General features: G+C 41.3%; 3 protein-coding genes across 3 annotated transcripts; 2 read left to right on the top strand and 1 right to left on the bottom strand.

Annotated features, from left to right (window-relative positions):
- The first annotated feature begins 174 nt into the window (after positions 1-174).
- On the top strand, positions 175-7,084 carry zbed4 (zinc finger, BED-type containing 4). Its single transcript, XM_071540041.1, has 2 exons — positions 175-295; positions 2,342-7,084. Exon 2 carries the CDS (start codon positions 2,541-2,543, stop codon positions 6,330-6,332), a length of 3,792 nt encoding a protein of 1,263 aa, XP_071396142.1. The 5' UTR covers positions 175-295; positions 2,342-2,540; the 3' UTR covers positions 6,333-7,084.
- A 109-nt stretch (positions 7,085-7,193) lies between these two features.
- On the bottom strand, positions 7,194-12,853 carry alg12 (ALG12 alpha-1,6-mannosyltransferase). The gene is made up of 9 exons (XM_071540043.1): positions 12,695-12,853; positions 12,460-12,592; positions 11,624-11,797; positions 10,649-10,843; positions 10,393-10,498; positions 10,017-10,238; positions 8,980-9,149; positions 8,195-8,270; positions 7,194-8,085 (listed from the first exon to the last, which is right to left on the bottom strand). Exons 1-9 carry the CDS (start codon positions 12,851-12,853, stop codon positions 7,842-7,844), a joined length of 1,479 nt encoding a protein of 492 aa, XP_071396144.1. The 3' UTR covers positions 7,194-7,841.
- A 339-nt stretch (positions 12,854-13,192) lies between these two features.
- creld2 (cysteine-rich with EGF-like domains 2) lies at positions 13,193-19,622 on the top strand. The gene is made up of 10 exons (XM_071540042.1): positions 13,193-13,542; positions 13,751-13,833; positions 14,336-14,446; positions 15,468-15,559; positions 15,763-15,939; positions 16,120-16,218; positions 17,112-17,195; positions 17,703-17,798; positions 18,608-18,748; positions 19,189-19,622. The coding sequence occupies exons 1-10, from the start codon at positions 13,399-13,401 to the stop codon at positions 19,245-19,247; spliced, it is 1,086 nt and encodes a 361-aa protein (XP_071396143.1). The 5' UTR covers positions 13,193-13,398; the 3' UTR covers positions 19,248-19,622.
- The last annotated feature ends 1,244 nt before the right edge of the window (positions 19,623-20,866 follow it).

Genomic DNA, 20,866 nt, shown 5'->3' on the forward strand with positions numbered 1-20,866 from the left:
AAAGCAATCAGTCACGAGAGGGCGCGAATTAGTAAAATCACTGTAAAGCACGGGGTCGTATGGCTATTGCTTAATTTTATTACCCCTTTCGCCATATTGAAGACCCTACACCCGGTGACATCATTAAAACATGTTCCTTCCGTCCAACGCTGTGTGGAGCTGCTTCAGCCGAACGTGAACTGCTAGCGAACCAGGAGACAAAGCAACAAAGTGAACCCCCCTCTGGATCAATCAAATGTGTCATATTTAACTGTTTAAGAGCCGAAACCTAGTGATCACGCCGTAATACTTCAAGGTACGTATGCTGAGTTGATCTACATGTTTAAGGGGGGTTAAATGTGCTTGGGACGTCGTGGTGACTACTGGTCTGATTCGGATCCCGTGTGGTTCGTGTGTTGTAACGGCTGGGTTCTGCCTCGCCAGGTTAGCTAGGATGTCCTGTGTGTGTGGCCTAGCTGGCAGCTAACCAGCTAGCAGTCGTGGTGTGGTCCGAAATAGACTAGAATATCCCCCGGACCTATTCTAACGCTGACAGGATAGTTGGAGAAGTTGAATTGCCTCGAATTTCTGCTATACAAATCCATGTGACAGAAAGGGTAGCCTATACCTGTGTCTTGTTTGTGTGTGTATATTAGCCCAGTGGCTAAGCTAGTTAGCACCAGGATAGCCACCCTCATGTTTACTGATGATGTAGCGTAACTGCAAGCAATATTTCATTTCAATATTTGCTATTGGTCTTTGGGTCGTAGAAGTCTTACGTTAGTACTTGGCTGTTGTTCAACACACGTAAGCCGCAAGCCAGTGTGTATATAAACATTTATGAGTTGGTGTGTTAGTTGAAGATGAAAGCCAGTATGGCTATTTTCTGCTGTCCTCTAGCATCTTAGCGCTTCAGCCAACCCGGAAAAGCTGGCTGTCATTGCTTACTTAGGAAATGGCTTGCTTGTTGTTGGTTTGCTGCTTTGTCGCAGTTAACTATTATATGGTCAAACAAGATCATCGACAGTCAACTTTACCATATTCATAAAGTTAGATTAAAATCAATGTCAGATTGTTTGATTTATGGTAATGAAATGCAGAGTACTGTAAATTAAACAAGTAGCCTACGCGTTTTGAGTGATACAACCTGCTTAACTAACCAGTCATGTACACATGTAGGCTATTTTGTAGAATTTCAGTCCTCTTGTACTGGTCTAGTTTTTGTTTGACTAACTAATTGTATTGTTTATTCATATCTTGTAAACATGAAGCTGGAATTTTGTAGTTTTTTGACAGGCTTTTGTTGGTAATGCATTAGTAGTTGCACTCAGATTCTGATTCTATGGCATAGACAATAGACGAGCAGTCTCCAACAATGTGCTATTGAGAGCCATATGTATGCTGGTTTTCATTACAACCAAACACTATACTAGCTAATTTCACTGATAAGTTATCCCTCCCTGGCTGAAGGCACTAATCAGCGAAATCACCTGCTGTAGTGTTTGGTTGGAATTAGAACCTGCTTACACAAGGCTCTCAATGGTACATAGATGGAGACCACTGCAACAAACTAGCCTACGTATAACCACAAATGTGCATACAGCTTGAATATTTACATATTGAATATTTACAAGCAGATTGAATATTTGTATTCAAGCAGCATGGCATCCAACATGATTGCAACTGTAGAGTTGTAGCAAGTTTTCAGCTGTGCGTAGGTCCAGTGTGCCATGAGATACTTTTACTAAATTGAATGAGATATAAGAAATAAAGTATTAGCATTATGGAGCATACAAAGAAATTCCTGAAGCTGAAATGACATGGTATACAAATTCTTCATTAACACTGGGTTATGCAGGCATTGTGATTACTGCTAGACTGTGCAAATATATCTTCAGTAAGAATAAATGTTATAAGTGGTAACGGGAGAAGGTTTACAGACAGCTCTGTAGGGTGGTGAGAGTCTTTACATTGTGGGGAAGAGCATCATACCCTGTATGATGATTCAGGGCGCTGGTTGAGTTGGGTGACAGCTCTGGGGAAGAAGCTGTGAGGGGTCGTCTTGGTCTTCATGGATGAGTACCGTTTCCCAGATGGTTGCCTGCTCATGCAGGGTTGAAGGTAGTCGCTGTGTGCAGGTTTTCACTGTTTGTTTCAATGTGTCAAAACTGCCAAAGCTTGCATAAAGAGCCTGGTTAATCAGTTTTAGAAAACAAAATGTTTTTGATTTCATGCTCTGGATTTCTCTGGTAGGGCAGCACACCCATATTACTTGTTGCTCAAGAATCAGCTAGTGTTTTTGTTTGTTATTTAGATTACACATTTGATATTCATTTTCTCCCCCCTCCCTCCCTCCCCTTAGGTCCTGTGAGGAGAGGTGGAACAGTTTCCATCATAAATGGAGGAGAGGGACAAGCAGGCACCCTATGTTCTGGACAGCCACACACACATGACCATAACTGCTTGAGACCTACAATATCGATGACTACGCCTGAAAAAATCATAGATTCCATTTGACAACGCAGACCTGATTATTCTGCAGAAAACCTTGGGCTGCTGCGATGGACGGGGAGGAAGAGGTCTCTCACATGAATGAGGATATGGTCAGTGACCCTAATGGCTCCATAGAAAGTAAGAAAAGAGAGGCAAAAGGGACCTGTCTGAAAATTGAGGGCCAGGATGGCTATGTGTTCAAATCCTACAGCATTAACCCTCATGAGACTGCAGATGCAAAGTCACCTGCTTCTTCCTCAATAACACTGGATAAAGACTCCTCCCCTTCTCTTCAGGGGGCAGCAAAACATTTATCTTCTCAGGTTGACAAACAGTTGGAGTCAGATATAGCAATGGAGACACATCCAGCTTCTCCTGCTCTTTCAAACAAAAGCGTAAACACTGATATTGAGGGAAAGACAGAGAATGAAACGTCTGAAAATGGTAATGAAGCAAGTAGACATATCAAAGAGGAGGATGGCGATGCAAATGGTATGGAGGAGGAAACCCAAGATGACGAAAGGTTATCATTTGATAGTTCCATGGGCCCTTTCGTCACTAGAGATAATGATGATTATAGTAATTTACTAAGTGGATACACAAGTACCCTTTATGATGTTGCCATGGACGCTGTCACTCAAAGCCTTTTGTCATCCATGAGGAGCCATGCAAACCCTAGGAAAAAATCTCCTGCCTGGAATCACTTCTGCATATCGCCACGAGACAGTACCAAAGCAATCTGTTTATACTGCATGAAAGAGTTCAGTCGCGGTAAGAATGAGAAAGACCTCAGCACAAGTTGTTTGATGAGGCACGTACGAAGGGCTCACCCCACTGTGCTTTTACAAGACGGAGGAGACGCCTCCTCAAACAATTTGACTAGCTCTCCTGCCTCATCTTTGATACCTCCCTCCCCAAACTCACCAAAAAATGGAGACTTGATAAATAGCATTATTACTCCTGCCTCAAAGAACACTTCACCGTCCACCTCCTCAGCTGAAAATTCAGACCCGTCATCCAAAGAAGTGTTACCCAAAGTTGAACCAAAACTAGAACCGTGTGCCAACACTGACACTGCTTGCGGCACGCTTTCATCCTCACATTCCAGTGAAAACAACAGTGAAGACATGTCAGACGGAGGGCCTGAGCGCCTACCAGGGACCCCAAAAAGCTCTAGTTCCCGTCGCAGATCAGCTGTATGGAAACACTTCTACCTGTCACCTGCTGACAGCTCCAAAGCAGTATGTATCCATTGCATGAATGAGTTTAGCCGGGGTAAGAATGGGAAAGACCTGGGGACAAGCTGTCTTATTCGTCATATGTGGAGGGCCCACAAAGAGGTTGTCATTGAGGAAAATGGACAGGGCAATCACATTCCACCGCCCTATACAAACCCGCCCTCACTTTTGTCCCGCACACAGCTGCAGGACTCACTGGAAATCAAAAAAGAATCACCCCTTCTTCCATCCTCTCCGGAAACCATATCAGATGAATTACCCCAAAGCATGGAGGAAAGCGTGGAAGTGAAAGAGGAATCTGATGAGGTTCTGAATCTCTCAGGACAAGAGTCCTCTCTCAATCTCTCCTTCAGAGTTCAGGGGGAGGATACACCTTTAACTTCCTCCCCATGTGATCTCTCAGAGGGCCCCAGCCTCAATCAGGATCATTCCGTTTTCCAGCAAAACAAAAAAATCATGAAACGGGTGAAATCTGAAGTGTGGCACCATTTCATTGTTTCGCCGGTTGACCAGCTGAAAGCACTGTGCCGTTACTGCCCCTGTGTCATCAGCCGGGGGAAACGGGGCGACTTTGGTACAAGCTGTCTGATGAGGCATCTTATGAGACGCCACCCAGACGTCCTCAAAAACCAAAAAAGCATAGATGACAAGGAACTCTCCCCCCATCCCTACGCCAATCTCACTGCAACAGACGCAGTTTCAGCCAAAGAAACTGAGAGCCCTGCCAGTGAGAAAAAGCCACAAACCCTGCCCGTTTTCAGTAAAAAGACATCAAAACTGTGGAACCATTTCTCCATTTCGCCTGCTGACCCCACAAAGGTGGTTTGTTTGCACTGTAGTCGCACAATAAGCAGAGGCAAAAAGACTACAAACCTTGGCACAAGTTGCCTTTTCAGGCACATGCAGAGGTTTCATGGACACGTTCTTGAAAGTAACAATACTATCTCAGGTGATGTGCCGTCTGCTGAAATTCATGTTAAACAAGAGCTCATGGATACTTCTGTGTATGAAGAGAACGGTGAGAGGTTTGATGAACACCACCCGGTTGCCAAAAAAGTCACCAAACTCATCGCAGAAATGCTTGCACTGGATCTTCAGCCATCAGCTATGGTGGAGAATGCTGGTCTGAACAGACTACTAGAGTACCTCCAGCCTCAGTATTCTCTACCTTCCTCTTCTTACTTCACCAGCACTGCCATACCAGATATGTACGAAAGGGTGAAGGAGGTCGTGCTCACGCACCTGAAAGAGGCAGAAAGTGGTGTTGTCCACTTCACAACTAGTATTTGGGTCAGTAGCCAGACAAGAGAATACCTGACCCTCACTGCCCACTGGGCGACATACGAGTCAAGTGTCAGACCTCAGGGCCAGGACTTTCACTGCTCCGCTCTCCTTAGCGTCTCTCAAATTGACTGTGATCATGATATGCTTAACATCCAGAAACAGCTTGAGTATCTGTGGGACTCTTGGATCACCTCATCAGGGCTTAAAAAGGGTTTCATTGTAACTGATAACAATGTCATCAGACATGCCTTGGAGGACCATGACCACGTCACCGTGCAGTGTTTCGGACACACCATAGACCTCATCGTTAGCGAAGCCATAAAGAGCCAGAGAATGGTTCAGAACCTGCTGAGCATTGCACGAAAGATCTGTGAACGCGTGCACCGCTCTGCAAAGGCCAAGGAGAAGCTGGCCGAACTCCAGAGGGTCCACCAGCTGCCTGAGAACCAACTGGTTCAGGATGTCCCTTCCAAATGGATGACCTCTTTTTTCATGCTGGAGCGGCTGGTGGAACAGAAGAAAGCCATTGACGAGATGTCGATTGAGTGCAATTTCAGGGAAATGATCAGCTGTGATCAATGGGAGGTGATGCTGTCAGTCTGCAATGCACTGAAACCTTTCGAAGTCGCCTGCAGGGAGATGAGCAACCGCACTGCCACTCTGGGACAAGTCATACCACTCATTCACATCCTTAATAGAAAGATAGACCTGCTGTTTGACGAGACTGTGGGCATAGACAACATGCTCAAGTCTCTGAAGGAGGCCATGGTGAGCCGATTGTCCTCAACTCTGCACGACCCACGATACACCTGGGCCACAATGCTGGACCCACGGTACAAGACTTCACTGTTCACAGAGGAAGAGGCCGAGCGATGTAAACAAGACCTCATCCGAGAACTGGATTTGTCTTTTTCTACCTCAGTTGCAGCTAAGCCTCCGCTGCCCAATGGCTGCAATGAGGCCCCTGTTTCATCCAACAGCTCCCACTCAAACAAGGACAACCTCTGGTCCCTCATGGCTGACATCCGACACAAGATAAAACAGGAGGAGAAACCAAAATCCTCAGAGCTGGTAGTGTTGGAGTACCTAGAGGAAGACATACTCGATCAAAGCTGTGACCCCCTCGACTATTGGAACCAGAAAAAGTTCCTGTGGCCTGAACTTGCCAAAGTAGCTGCCCATTACGTGGGCTGCCCTCCCAGCATCGTCCCAGCAGAGACACTGTTCAGCACAGCTAGTGTGAACTGTGCCCTAAATCAGCCCAGGCCTTTACTAGAAAACATGGAGGGTCTGCTGTTTCTCAAGGTCAACCTCCCCTTGATTTATTTTCAGTACTGATGAATATGGAGCATTAACTTGCAAACCCTTTATCAAGGACCAAGTTACATAGCTGTGAAATGGGTCTTTTGTATCGGGTAAACTGTAAAAGATACCAACTTAAACACTGATTGATTCATTCTCAATGCAAAGGCCAGACTTTGGAGGTTTTCTTGTATTCAGTGTGTACTACTGTTAAACACTTTGGAGCTGATGTGATCACAAAGTCTCAGTCAAAAGTGTATCAGGGAGGGAAGGTTTTTCTAGCTGTAGGGGTTGTTATGTGTTTGCTTGTAAATTGATATGTTTTTGTTTTCTGTGTCTGCTCTCTCCTTGTGCCTTATCCAAAACTACTTCAGGTCAAAATGCTGTAAATACTTTGTTAAATTGCGCAAATCATGTCAGGACTTTTGATTATGATGGTTTAAAAATAGATGCTGAGTTGTTTTCTGAATGAAAACATGGCCCAAAAATAAATGCTGTGACTGAAAGATGTTTTAAGTTTATGTTATTTAATTCTTTCATTGTGAATTTGTGGCTCATGGTACTGTCATTTAGAAATAGATTTTTTTTTACTTGCTGAAATGTTTCTAATAAGATCATGTATAATATTGCTGTATTTTCAGAATAAGCAGTTTGTTTGGAATATACAATTTGTCTCTTAAGCACAATTTAAGTTTATGTCCAAGGGATTAAATTATGGGTTTATTGTTGAGTAAACAATGTACTGTACATTTTTATATGAATTACTTCTGAACCTAATTTGATAAATGTTTTAGCATCAAGACTGGAACCATGCAAATTTTGTGGTCATTTGTAAATAAAGGTTTTCCTTATGCAATACTGAGTTTTTTTTTTCCTTTTTTGTTTTATTCATCAATTTTAGAAATTTGATTTTATTGTACAGAACATTTGTATAGCTCTCAGTAATCTGCAACATCGAAGGATGAAAGCCCAATCCAAGAATCCAAACACTCCCAACTGTTTGAAATGTTTTGCCCAGTGCTCACAGTGCACTTTATTATTAATCTATAAAATCTATTTACAAAGTCATACAAAAATACATTGTTCTGAGATAAAGAATACCAAGTTATGTTTTCAGAAGATACAAGCATTCAATTTCATGGTCTGAAAGAAAATGCAGTTTCTTTCCTTGTGTACATGAGAAATACCAATGGCTAGTTTGCATTTGAACAACTTTCATTCCTTAGCATGAGAATAGTTATCAGTTTCAACTGGTTAAACAAGTTAAACATGACCAGTAAAGATGCATGACATCATCGTTTCAATTCAGTGTATGTCCATCTATCTTGGGTAACACACTGCAGCTACTTTCATAGCAGATGATCTGTGGTGTAATATGACAGAAATGTCCTGTGTTGTTGCGGTCATATCTAGAAGAATAAATGTCCATAAGATACCCATCGTTCCCACTCCAACCTCTGAAAACACTGGTATTACATAGCAATATCAGCTTTGGTCACTAAGAAAATGTGTTTCCTTAACCCACACGAAACATTTCTGGTAAATTCACTCTTTCTGTTGCCGAGGTTCATTCTTTCTCTCCAACAGCACAGTTTTTCTCTGTAGTCGCACACTGAGTGGAGGAAAATGAAACAAGTTCAAGGCTATGCTGTTGTAACCTTCTATGAAGGCCAGAGGCTGATGAGTGTCTCGGAGTAGTAGTATCTTAGTGGCGTTCGCCTCCATCAGTAGGTGGGAGTACATTTTCATCTTTGGATTTTCAGGGCTCAAGTCTTCTCGCTTGTCATATCTGTTGAAAAAATGACACACAAGTGAAACCCTTACAAATGCCTTTGTGTGATAATATAGCGATAGGTTAAAACTTTAGAAGATTCAGTCCAAAACACAAATCCACAAACCTCCAGTTTCTGTTCTGCTCCAAGAAGCGAGACACTCCGGTTTCAGCAGCATAGGTATCAATATGAACAAAGACATCTGAGGGGACAGAGCAAGTGTGTAACAATATGAGTATGTTGTGCATGTGTGCTCCTAAATCACTTACATGAGTTTAGCTACTTGCACATACAAATTATGTAACAGAAAGAAGAAAGAAAAACTAACTGGAAGGCCCTCAAAGTGCAAACCATCTAAAAAGTGGCAAGGCCAGATCACCACCAAATTCAACTGATCCTTGGACCAAGAACTATCTGTCCACCACATTTCAGCCAAATTCGTTGGCAGAGGTAAATATTAGTTATTTTATAATGGTTAGTTTATAAGATCTTGAAAAAAAAATCTATTTTGTAAAATATAGCCTATCTTACCTAAAAAGAAAAAAAAAGGTTTATCCAACTACAGCCCTCACTTGACAAACTGCATGACTAAACACTATTGAACCCGGGCACATTAAACTTTATAAAGTTTTCACACTTGAAAATGTTTAATCAAAATGCACTTTTTTGATTCATTAATAATAATAAATAACTCATATGTCATTGACTCCTGTTATGTTAATATGCCAACTAATACTCTGAATGTGAAGATCAATAATGACAAACAAAACAAACAAAAAACCTATTCCCCACAGTGTGACTGTTTTCCACATTGGGTCACATAATATTGTGTTTCACATGACAGGGAGACTGTTGTACAAACAAATATGGGGAACTGCCTGCATATAAAGTGACGTGGAAGTGATACCAACCTGCTGTGGCTGGCAAAAGCCTGTGTAGTTCCTGTATCCCTCTGCCTCCTGGGTAGTTGTGGTGGGAAACATAGAGAGAAATACTAGAGTACGCTGCGTTGGTCAGCAGCTGGCCGACCACAACCAGAGAGCCCAGTTTATACATCCAGGACTTCTGGTAGTTGCTCAAGCTAAAGCACACAGGAAAGAAAAGTAAGGAATTTATCAAAAATAACCATTGTGTTTATATAATATATATATATATACACACAGTACTGTGCAACAGTCTTAGGCATATGTCAAAGATATCCATAAAGCGAAGATGCTTTCAAAACTAATGAAAAGTTTCTGATATCAAAAATTTACAATAAACAGCAGTCTACTGACACACTAATGCAGAAAACAAATAAACATCTAAGACTTCTAATATATATATATATATATATATATATATATATATATATATATATATATATATATATATATATATATATATATATATATATATATATATATATATATATATATATATATATAGGATCCCCATTAGCTGTTTTTATGCTGCTTTTATGCAACAGCTACTCTTCCTGGGATCCACACAAAATGTAAAACAGTACATTACATTATTACAATACATTACAATACTTTTACATGAACCTTTGAAAAGGTTCATATAAAAGGGTTAGAAGGGTTAAAAGGCCATTACTCTCTAACTGTTACACTGTCACACTATTAAGGCATGACATGTCTTTCTGATCATGGCATTGAGAGATCACCTGACAAAATAGCTCCTTCTATCTATCTATTTTTAGGGTGAGAAATTAACAACATTCAGCAATTTGGCTCCTGGTAAGTTTTTGTACTCTATCTGCCATTTTGACAGGTAATTTTCTCATCTTCTAGAGGTTCTTTTATATTCTAAAAATCATATTTGGCTGGTAAAGTAGTGAGAGTGGCTGGTGTTTTTTGGAATCCATCAGGTGCTGTTGAGTCAATTTCCTGCCCTGCCTATTTTTCAGTGTAAAATATTGGGTTTTTAAATCGTTTTTTTTCCTTACATGAAAGAGCAGCCCCGGGCAGCCACCAGATTGAGCACGGGGAAAGTGTAAATGATGAAGCGCAGCTCCTTGTGGGGCAGCAGCGAGTAGATGAGAATGAAGCCTACTGTGGGTAGCAGCAGCAGCCTCATCCGCCTGTCCAGGAGGCCGAGGGGGACGAAGAGCAGTGTGCAGCCCAGGGCACGGGGCACCGCCGAGTAGAAGTACCACAGAAAGGGGGAGGTTTACTGGGGAGAGGAGAGTCAAGGAGAGCAGGAGTGCAGAGACATCGTGTGGAAGGGCTTTAAAAATGTAGATCTAAAGCTATAAAAATGGTTCATCACAAATGGATTCAAAGTAAACATAACTGGGAGTGTATTCATGTAAATGGAAGGATATTCCCCAGTTGGAGCTTTTGTTGAGGATAGTGTTGTACCACAAAACCTGACCTTCAGGCCACAGCATCTTCCTCCAAAAGAATGAGTCAACAGCCACAGTCAGAGCTGCAAGAGACAAAAGGAAATCACGGTATTTAAAAATGCTGGTCCCCATCTTTATGCAATACTGAATGCTGAGGTATTCCATCATAAAATATGAATCAGAAAAGTGTGAGAAGCTTTTTGAGCATGTATGTGAACATGTTCAGCACTCACCCAGTGACAAGACCCCAGCAGGCAAAGCGTAGCAGAACAGCTCCAGCAGCCCCAGCTTCCTGCTCAGCAGTGACATCAGCAGCATGAGACCCAGGAAGATGCAGAGTTCTGACCGGAACACGATGATGACCAAGGCAGAGAGGCTGATGAAGGAGCCGTATTTCTGAGCCATCCAAGATGTGAATGCCAAGAGAACTGGGGAGAGAAGTTTAACCTTGGTTGTTGATTTGTTCACAAATTGCTCATTTGTAAGGTTGTTGTCCAGGAAATCAAAACCTTCAGAAAATGCTTGGTTGGGGGTTTGGTTGTATCAACTTTTGGCCACACAATGAATGAATATTAATATCTAAATTCCATAACATCCAAAAAGTAAGTTTACAATGACTCAGCCAGGGCAGAAAACATTTTTTTTTCATCGACCAACTAAAAAGGCATATATCACAAAGTTAAAAGACATGGGAATACATTTGTAAAATGGAAATATATATTTTTCCAGCACCCATAAATCATCTTGCAAACTGTTTTCAGACTAGGGTTCAGAACCCCACAGTGAGTTACTGTGGGGTCCTGAACCCCAGTTTGAGAACCACTGTTCTGAACAACCAAATTACAAGTCATGTGTTACGATAATGATCAGCTCTTTCCCTCTTGGAGAGAGAGTTACAAGCCTCAAGCTGATTTTTTTGCTTTGGACCTACAAAAGAGATGTAAACTATGATGAAAAGCTTTTCACAGAGAAGATTCATTTATCAGCCCCCCTCAATTCCACATAAATCATCACAAGTATTTCAGTGCATAAACTGTAAAAGCTGCAGCTTTAAAACAGAGAGAATAATTGTTCATGTGGTTCATTTATGTCATCAGCCCTTACAGCTGGGTGCTTGACAGACAGATCTGTTTAGTTTCAAATTTTCATAACATGAGTTATTACATAAAGCGTAACTGGCCTATGAGCTTGTTATTGGTGCGCCTTACCTATCGGCAGTGCAAACACGTTAGGGAGAGTCCTGGTGCTGTAGAACATGAGATGAAACTGTGAAGCGCACGTCAGACAGAAGAGTCCTGCGACTGTCGAGCCAAACTGCCTCCTCACCTCTCTCTGCATGAGCCACAGCGCACCGACCACACACACTCCAAGACAACCTCGGACTGCACAGAAGAGTAAAAAGTCTGTTTTAATTTTGTCTAAGTAGTGCCGAAATGATTCATCGATAATAAGTCCTTAAAGTAATTTTTCTATATTTGTCCAACTACTCAATGGTACTGCTTGCTTGAACACTGGCAAAAACACCTCATAACTATAATTAGTGCTGAATTGATTAGTCAATCCACAGAAATTAATCAAGTATAATTTTGATAAATCGATTAGTCATTTTAGTCATTTATCAAGTAAATATACCAGCTGGTTACAGCTTCACAAAAGATTTGCTGCTTTTCTCCATTTCATATCATTATAAAATGAATACTTTGGAGTTTTTTTGGCTGCTGGTCAGACTAAGCAAGCAATTTTAAGAATCACTTTGGGTTCTGTCATTTGTCATTATTTTTGACATTTTATAGACTCAATGACAAATCGATCAATCGATATAATCGATAATGAAAATAGTTGCAGCCCTACAACTGGAACTAGACACTACAGAGTTTCTGTCTCCTGCAGAGAAGATTACTTTCATCAGTAATATTGCTTGCAGGATAATGCATACACATATAATCCAAGAGGCAACACTGATCCTAAAAAAGGGACATTTGGATTTATTAAGATATCAAAGGCTTGGATAATACTAGAGGTAGTGAGGAGTTAAGTCAGCTACCCATCAGCTGTGTGTAGAATTTGGGAGCATCCAGCAGAGAGGACAGAAACACAGCCGGGGAGCAGAGCGTGGAGAGCAGCAGGGGGCCGAGGAAGGTCCGCGGCACCACGCCTGGAAACTCATGATGGTCATACTGAAACACAGGAGAGGCACTGGGTCTCAACAACACTCCCTCAGCTAGCATCCCTTGTTGCTATGCACACAACTAGCTCTGTTAGCTATGTGACCAGCTTACCTTGTCAAAGTCAAGTCTGTGATAAAGAATGTCGTGTGCCGCTTGTAAATTAAAGCTCTCCTCTACTTTGGTAAACGGACAAATAAATAAATGTAATAGAACAACAGTAATTAGCAAAAACAGCAGTGGCAGCCCCCAAACATTCCTCTTTTCAGCCATGACAGCTGTCACATATTTGGAGAACTACCGGTTTAAGCAGGAAGTGAAATGTATATCGTGTTTATCAAAATGTGCATTACCGTGAAAACACGCGTGTTATTTTACAAGTGATATTGTTCAAAATATTGTTTTCACATATCATTTCATAATTCATCCATAATGAAAAATATTATTATTGTTTTTTATTACCAGCCTTTCTGACTTTTCCACGTGGGTGAAGAGCTACCCTTTGTCCCGCGCGTGGCGGCTTGTGATTGGTTGTATATTTGATTGAGAGGTGTAAAGAGCGAATCACCACGAGCCACAATTCAACCAACAGGCTGACGCGGAAATCTAAAATTGCACCGTTTTTTTTTCTACAACCGGCATGTAAATATTACTTTGTTGCGCTTTGCATAGATAACGCTAACTTAGATTTAATGTTAAGAACGGCTCATTTAGATGTGGCTGAGCCGTGCGGCGCGTTTGTATTTGTAGCAAGCTTGCTGGCAAGTGGCTACAGTGTGTCTTGATGTGCAACTTTGAGTCTGAATTGACCCGCTGAGATGCTGTCCACCGGTCCAGTGCTGCGGCTAATGCGGCTATTGTCTTGTGTGACTCTTATTTTACTCTTTCAACTCTCTGATGCTAAGAAAGATTTAAAAAGCGCCTGTTCTACCTGCCAGCAGATCACTGATAACTTCAACAAGGTGAGAGTGCCTCTTCTCAGCTGTTTTTTTTCTTTTAATTGAGGCTATGCATGTATTTCTTTCCCAAATAATGAATGTTAAATGATGCCAAATGTATGATTTGCCATTTTGTAATGATTTCTCTCACTCCTGCTCCTCCTATTTCTGGATCTGTTTCTCCATCTCTCTGTGCTGACTTTGACATTATGACTGTGGTTTTGTATTTCAGGGATTTGACAGGACAGTGAAGCAGAACTTTGGTGGAGGCAACACAGCCTGGGAGGAGAGGAAACTGTCTAAATATGAGACGAGGTGAGACGCTGCATCCTGTCCACTGGTCGCCCTGCCACAACAAACATTCAGTTTAAGGTCATCGCGGTCCTGTTTGCTTTACGCCAGAGACTGTTGTCCACAGAGCAGGAACCTTTTCATCCAATGACACACACCCAATACTGGTGCATACAACAAAAATAAAATAAATCGCTGGTACGAACACCCAGAAGTCACCAGCTGCTTTCACAAGTTGATGAGATTTTTAGAACAGCAACATGCAACTGAAACAATAGCAGACTGCCTGACAAAGTGGCTGGTTGATTAGACAAACTGCCAGAACCTGTTTCCTCTACACACACATGCATGCACACACAAATCTAAGACTAACATTTTGTGCGATACTTCCCGTATTTATCACACCTCTACAGTAACGGATACTTCTCCTCATTTATTTCTACCTCGTCTCTTCCCTTTCAACTTCCTATTTCTTCATCCTGTTGTTCTGTGTCTCTCCTCTCCTTGTCCTCGCTCCTCCTCGCAGCGAGATTCGTCTGATGGAGATCGTGGAGGGTCTGTGTGACAGCAGCAGCTTCGACTGCAACCACATGCTGGAGGAGCACGAGGAGCTGTTTGAGACCTGGTGGTTCAAGAGGTGTGTGGTGGGTGTGGGTGTGTGTGCATGTACGAGGGAATCACAGTTAGGGCTGGGCGATATGGACAAAATCAAATATCGCGATATTTTTTACCAAATACCTCGATATCAATATTGCAACAATATTGTAGGGATTGGTGCTTTCACAAAATATTTACAGAATGAGATTTTTGATAAATAATCATCAGTAATGTGGATATAATGACTAAGTGGGTAAAGGCAAATATTACAACAGCTAGAACAGTCTGGTAAGTTCAGAAAATTACATCATTTCACTGTAATGCAGCTTTTAAAACCAGGAAAAGACAACACTTATGCCATATCACGATATTACGATATAATATCAATATATTGCCCAGCCCTAATCACAGTATCAGGGTATGAAGCTAACTTTAGGATAGCCAGTCACAGGGGCAAGTGGGTTCACAAAATGCAGTCTAGAGCTGCAACGATTAATCGATTAGTTGTCAACTATTAAATTAATCGCCAACTATTTTGATAATCGATTAATCGGTTTGAGTCATTTTTTTAAGAAAAATAAGTCAAAATTCTCTGATTCCAGCTTCTTAAATGTGAATATTTTCTTTTTTCTTTACTCCTCTATGACAGTAAACTGAATATCTTTGGGTCGTGGACAAAACAAGACATTTGAGGACGTCATCTTGGGCTTTGGGAAACACTGATCCACATTTTTCACCATTTCCTGACATTTTATAGACCAAACAACTAATCGATTAATCGAGAAAATGATCGACAGATTAATCGACAGTGAAAATAATCGTTAGTTGCAGCCCTACACCAGTCACCTTAATCTCTGAACAGCCAAAGCACTTTGTATAATAGAAAAGACACTCAGACTGATTCCCTGCCAGCGTGGTGAGGACAACTGACAGACTTCCCAGCCACAGCCAAAATTATTTGGCTGGCGGTTTGCATTATGTTCATTTAATGAGATGTAATCACTCGGCCTCATAAAATGTGGTAATTGTCTCTTTCCTCTTTCCTTCCTGTTGTGATGCAGAAAAACAAAACATCCCGATCTGCATAAATGGTTCTGCGTTGAGACCATTAAAGTATGCTGTCTGAAGGGAACGTTTGGACCCGACTGCAATGGTGAGGAAAAACCTTTGGTAAACCACAGGACAACAACATAGATTCATTTTGTGGCAAACAGATTCCACTACCGGATATAGTTGCATATTAACTTTTTGCATCGCACAGGCCTTTGCCACTGCTAATGTGCCACAAATAACCTCAAGAAGGGAAAAAAACTGATGATGAAATGAGTGAAATGTTTTTGTGTCGGTCTGTCGAAGCCTGTGTGGGGGGCTCAGAGAAACCCTGCCATGGAAACGGAGCCTGTGACGGCGACGGGACGCGCGGCGGGAACGGGAAGTGCAGCTGTGACCACGGTTACCAGGGCGAGTTCTGCCTCGACTGCATCGACGGCTACTTCAACGAAGTCAGGAACGACACCTTCTCTCTCTGCACAGGTACAGCTTAACACAGTTTTTCACCTACTATTCAATAGGTAGCTATTCTACCAGCTTTACACTAATTCCCATGATTTCTGAGACAAGTCATCAACCTTTGTAAACAACCGAGGTGAGGAGCGATCAGTAAATGTACAGCGAGTGTGAATTTGTGACTTTGAGCAACGCTGTCTCCTACAGAATGTCACACTTCCTGCAAGACCTGCTCCGGAGCAACTAATCAGGACTGTGATGAGTGCAAGGAAGGCTGGGAGGAGGACGAACAGGAAGCTTGTGTCGGTAAGAGGACCGGCTACAGGTCTCCATGTAGTAGTTTCTGAATGTCGGGGAGAAATGAATAGCTTGTCCTGTACAGCTCAGTGGGCGGGGCGTTATCACTGCCAGAGTGTGATTCCCATAGGAGCCACCTATGATAAATGTAGGCACTCATGGTATGGTAAGTTTGGACAAAGTCGTCCACCAAATGGCCAATATTAGTCTTATTGTTATTATTATCAGGGCTGCAACTAACAATTATTTTCATTATCAATTCATCTTTAGATTATTTTATCAATTAATCATTTAGTCTATAAAATGTCAAAAATGATGATGAATGCCCATCACAAGTTAAAAGTCTTAAAATTGCTTACTTAGTCTGACCAGCAGCCAAAAGTATTAATTTTATAATGATATGAAACGGAGAAAAGCAAACAAATCTTAGTGTTTGTGAAGCAAATGTTTGGTATTTTCTTGATACTAAAATGATTAATCGATTATCAAAATTATAATGAATTAATTTTCTGTGGATCGACTAATTGTTTCAGCACTAATTATAATATTTTTAACTTACCTATAAACAAAGTTACAGAATGTTTTTGTCAATGCTCACAAGCAAGCAGTACCTAGAGTAGTTGGACAAGTACAGAAAAATTACTTTAAGGACCGGTGTTGTGGACTTTGAGTTTTCCAGACAATGAGATCTGATAGAGAAACTCTGTCTGCTAGTCTCCATGCTCAGCACTGACACACACACACACACCCAATAGATTGATTTTCAATTCAGTAATAATCTCTACTTTTTGACTAACATGAATGATACAGGGGTTTTTTTGGTGTGGTATGGGGAAAGTAAAGGCCTAGATGAAGTTGTGTGGATCAGTCTTCCTCACTGCAGTCTGTTTTATCTATCACAGATGTAAACGAATGCTCCAAAGACCCTTCTCCATGTGAAGAAGATCAGTATTGCCTCAACACGGATGGCTCCTACTCCTGCAAGGGTAAGAGGAAAGACGCTGTTATACTCCCTAGGTGTCACCTTTATCATTCTGTTGTGCAGAACTCTCTGTCCTGTAACCTTTGGACACCGAGTAAGCATAGTGAAATTATTGCTAATATGTTGTGTATAGCTGTAGTCGAAAAGAAAACGACTAACTCCAATATTACTTTTTAAATTTCTTACTAGAAATGGAAAAATGACATGCGCTTGTTGTCTCATGACCACAGGGGCCGTGAAACCTTTTCAAAATGCGTTGTATAATTTACAAAATTCATAGGTGTAAAATGGGAAAATCATCTAGTCTCGGTTAATTTAAAGAGTTGACTTTTTGGTGATGTTGCGTTTTCATCTGATAGCAGAGATTTCTGTATGGTGAAATCAAGAAATCCCAGTGGAAAGGCTTTGAAAACGTAGCATTTCGCTGAAACACTAGCATTTTGCTGAAACACTAGCCTTTGCTGAGGTAACCTTGTGTTTCTTTTCCTCCTCCTGTGTTTGTCTTTGCCAGCTTGTGACAAGGTGTGCTCCGGCTGCACTGGAGCCGGGCCTGATAAGTGCCAGGCTTGTGCCAGCGGGTATCAAGACACAGAGGGCACCTGCACAGGTAGGAACTACTGTAGGACATATTTCACTGTTTGAAGGCTTTCATTCCTATTTTGGAAAAAAAAAATGGTACCTGAAATTCAAAAATACGGATGTTTCTGTGCTCAAAAGTGCTTGGTCAGCAAAATCCTTAAGATGACTTGTAACTTTAACTGTTGTGCATAATGTGCTTCACTTTCTTACCATCAATCATTTTGTCAGAGAAAGCGTCATTATTTCAAATGGTGGATATCTCAATTTGGAATGATTTTCCCCCTTTTCTTCTATCCATTTATTATTTCTTTCATTCCTTAATTTCTTAGCCTCTTTGAGCTTCCGTCTCTGTCTCATTCTTTACTTCTTAACTTTCCTTAACGTACAAAACATCAGGATCACCTCCCTAATATTGACCTGCACTCCCTGCTCAGTCTGTCTCATGAAAGGAACAAGCAATATTTACAGTGTATTCCCCCTTTGAGCATGTAGCTTACAGTAATGTCATAATGTTATGGGCATTCCTGATGCCTATTCATGCTAGTGATGCATTAATGTTAACAATAACTTAAAAAAAAGAAAGGAAGATATTTGAATTGTATTGGTGGTTTATAGTGTTTTTCATCTACTGTCAGCAGTAGAACAGGAGGGTATCTGTGTCTTTCCAATTATTTTGAGTCCTTTTAAGCTTTTATTAAATTGTATTTTTCATAATTACGCGTTGCCAGCTATTGGTGAGTGTTCTCCGTCTGGGATGACTTCCATAGAAGAGAATGCTTTGTTGTTTCAGTCAGATCTAGTCTGTTGGTGTAACAGTGTCTTGTGGTTTGTTGCCAGATATCGACGAGTGTTCCCAGCCGGAGCCAGTATGCACCGAGGAGCACCAGCGGTGTATCAACACTAAAGGCAGCCACCTGTGTATCTGTGCTAGTGGGTATGAGGAGCAAGACGGAGTGTGTGTCCAAACAGCACAGCCAGGTCAGGAGCGCTGCTGGTTTAACTGGTTTCATACGATGTGTGTCTTATTCTGTGTGAGAGAGCAGAGCAAGTTGAGTACATCAGCATTAGTTCAGTGAGCCTTTATTTACCACATTAGTTGATAGAATAGTTGAATATGCATGGGGGACGATATGAACGTTCAAAATGATAAAGTGTCATAGTGCTAGAGCCGATTAAACCCATTTTAAGACATTGTAGAATTTTGCATGGGCATTCATCTGAAAATTATGTTTTTTGTTTTTTTTTCTTAATTGGAGAATTTTGTCATATATATATATATATATATATATATATATATATATATATATATATATATTTCTATTTCTGCTAATAGCTTTACAGTAATGTTATCAATATTAAAGGTGAACATATTAGTCTAGCTCCAAACATTTATTGTTTCTTTATGCTTCCATTATCAGAAAAAGAGGAGGAGCCAGAGGTGTCAGAGTCGGCCACAAGCCCCCATGATGACCTTTGACCTCACAGCAGGGGCCAATAGGAGCAAATCAGGAAGAACTGTTGGAATTTCTGTTGGCTGAGTCTTGGGATGACATCTTCACCAAGTAATGGTGTCTGAGGCCACTCTTTTTAAACATTTTGACCACATGGCACTTACTGTACAGAACCCACAAAGCTGTCGAGACAGACTTTTCTCCCACTGGATCACGGATAAAAGGACAGAAAAAAGAGACACTTTCAGCTCTCAGTATCCTGGTCATTGTTGCTTCTCTGCTGTGCTCAAACTACCACATGTTGTCTTTATTTGTTGTCTGGTTTTAAAAGCAATTATGGGTTATGAAGATGTTTCAATAAAAATAAATCAGATATTACATTTAAAATATATGCATGTCAATCAAAATACATATGGTCTTGGTCAACCATACGTTTTTTATTTATTTTTTATTTATTTATTTATTTTCTTCCTGAAATGCAGCAAGTTAGCAGGTGAAAATGAAGGTCAGCAGATTTTTTTTTTAAGTGTGTTGCAGTGTTCATAGATGGCCACACGGTGGCAGTCTTGCCATATGGATATGTGGACACTCGCCTTCTCAGTCTGTACCTGTACTCATACAGATAAGAGCATAATTAGCCTCTGAGTGTAACTTTTATGGAATATGGAGGGAAAAGTAATATTTTAAGACTAGATAGCATGCCTCACTGCTTTTACTTATCTCTTACCCCCAGGACATTATAGCCTTCTTAGATTTATTCCCAGATTTGAGTGTGGTTCATCCATGCAGGTATTAGTGATGCATTGTTACGCTACATATCCTGTTCACAATGTTAAAGCATTTCCATACCACCATATCTATTCCCAGTATTACTGCTGTGCAGGCTGGACTTCCCAGAAGCGTCCAGACACCAGTATGGTCGTTTGGTCTTCTGACAGACAGCGGCACCCCCACTACCATCACCCTGGTGCTGAAATGCTTTTTGGGAAGGCCATGCTCGGCCCGGTGTGGATCAAAGCATATTTCTCCAACCTGAGTCTCACCTTGTAATCAGGCTTCCCGGCTTCCTCTGGGATGATGTCAGCTGTTTTGACTCGACAGGCCTGCCAGAGTGGAGGAGCAGCCAGTTGAGACCTGTCTGAGCTGGTGGTGAGGCAGCTGAGATGCAATCACACTACCACCCCCCCCACCCCACCCCCCCCTCCACTTTTCACCCCTGGCTGTTAACTCCACTGTAAGCCTTAGTTTTACCACTGCTTTTGACATACTGCTTGGGAAGGTATGAGGGAAGACAGGAAGAGTTGTCCACATTTTGGAAAATGTGACACCTACACTGACAGTGATTGCTGGTATAAAAGTAAAACTCAGGATACTGCAGTTAGTACCTTGAGACAGATTTTAGAGTATATAATTATATTTTTTGCAGTCCTCCCACCTCCACCATTTATTTTGTCAGGTAGGAGTCAAAAATGTCAATTAGTTTACATTTACATTTTAACCATATAGTGGACACTTATCCAGAGTGACTTAAAATAAGTGCAACAGCAGAAGAAGTTGAAATTTATGTATCACCAGCAGTGCAAGCGTACAAATAATGAGTGCGAGAGACAAAACGACAGTGCCAAGACAGTAGAATAAGTAAAAA

The sequence above is a fragment of the Centroberyx affinis genome, unplaced genomic scaffold (genome assembly GCF_046629955.1).
Source record: "Centroberyx affinis isolate AG114_WGS23_722 - 3 ecotype Tasmania unplaced genomic scaffold, CSIRO-AGI_Caff_v1 ptg003554l_1, whole genome shotgun sequence".
NCBI lineage: Eukaryota > Metazoa > Chordata > Actinopteri > Beryciformes > Berycidae > Centroberyx > Centroberyx affinis.

What these genes read in the sequence shown, in the direction of transcription:
- zbed4 (XM_071540041.1), top strand. Translation starts at nt 2,541, where the DNA reads ATGGACGGGGAGGAAGAGGTCTCTCACATGAATGAGGATATGGTCAGT.
- creld2 (XM_071540042.1), top strand. Translation starts at nt 13,399, where the DNA reads ATGCTGTCCACCGGTCCAGTGCTGCGGCTAATGCGGCTATTGTCTTGT. An exon ending in CTGTCTAAATATGAGACGAG is followed by an intron (nt 13,834 to 14,335) that starts GTGAGACGCTGC and finishes TCCTCCTCGCAG; the next exon opens with CGAGATTCGTCTGATGGAGA. An exon ending in TGGCTCCTACTCCTGCAAGG is followed by an intron (nt 17,196 to 17,702) that starts GTAAGAGGAAAG and finishes TGTCTTTGCCAG; the next exon opens with CTTGTGACAAGGTGTGCTCC.
- alg12 (XM_071540043.1), bottom strand. Translation starts at nt 12,853, where the DNA reads ATGGCTGAAAAGAGGAATGTTTGGGGGCTGCCACTGCTGTTTTTGCTA. An exon ending in ACAGACTTGACTTTGACAAG is followed by an intron (nt 12,593 to 12,694) that starts GTAAGCTGGTCA and finishes CCTGTGTTTCAG; the next exon opens with TATGACCATCATGAGTTTCC. An exon ending in AAAAGCTCCAACTGGGGAAT is followed by an intron (nt 10,239 to 10,392) that starts ATCCTTCCATTT and finishes TCCCCAGTAAAC; the next exon opens with CTCCCCCTTTCTGTGGTACT.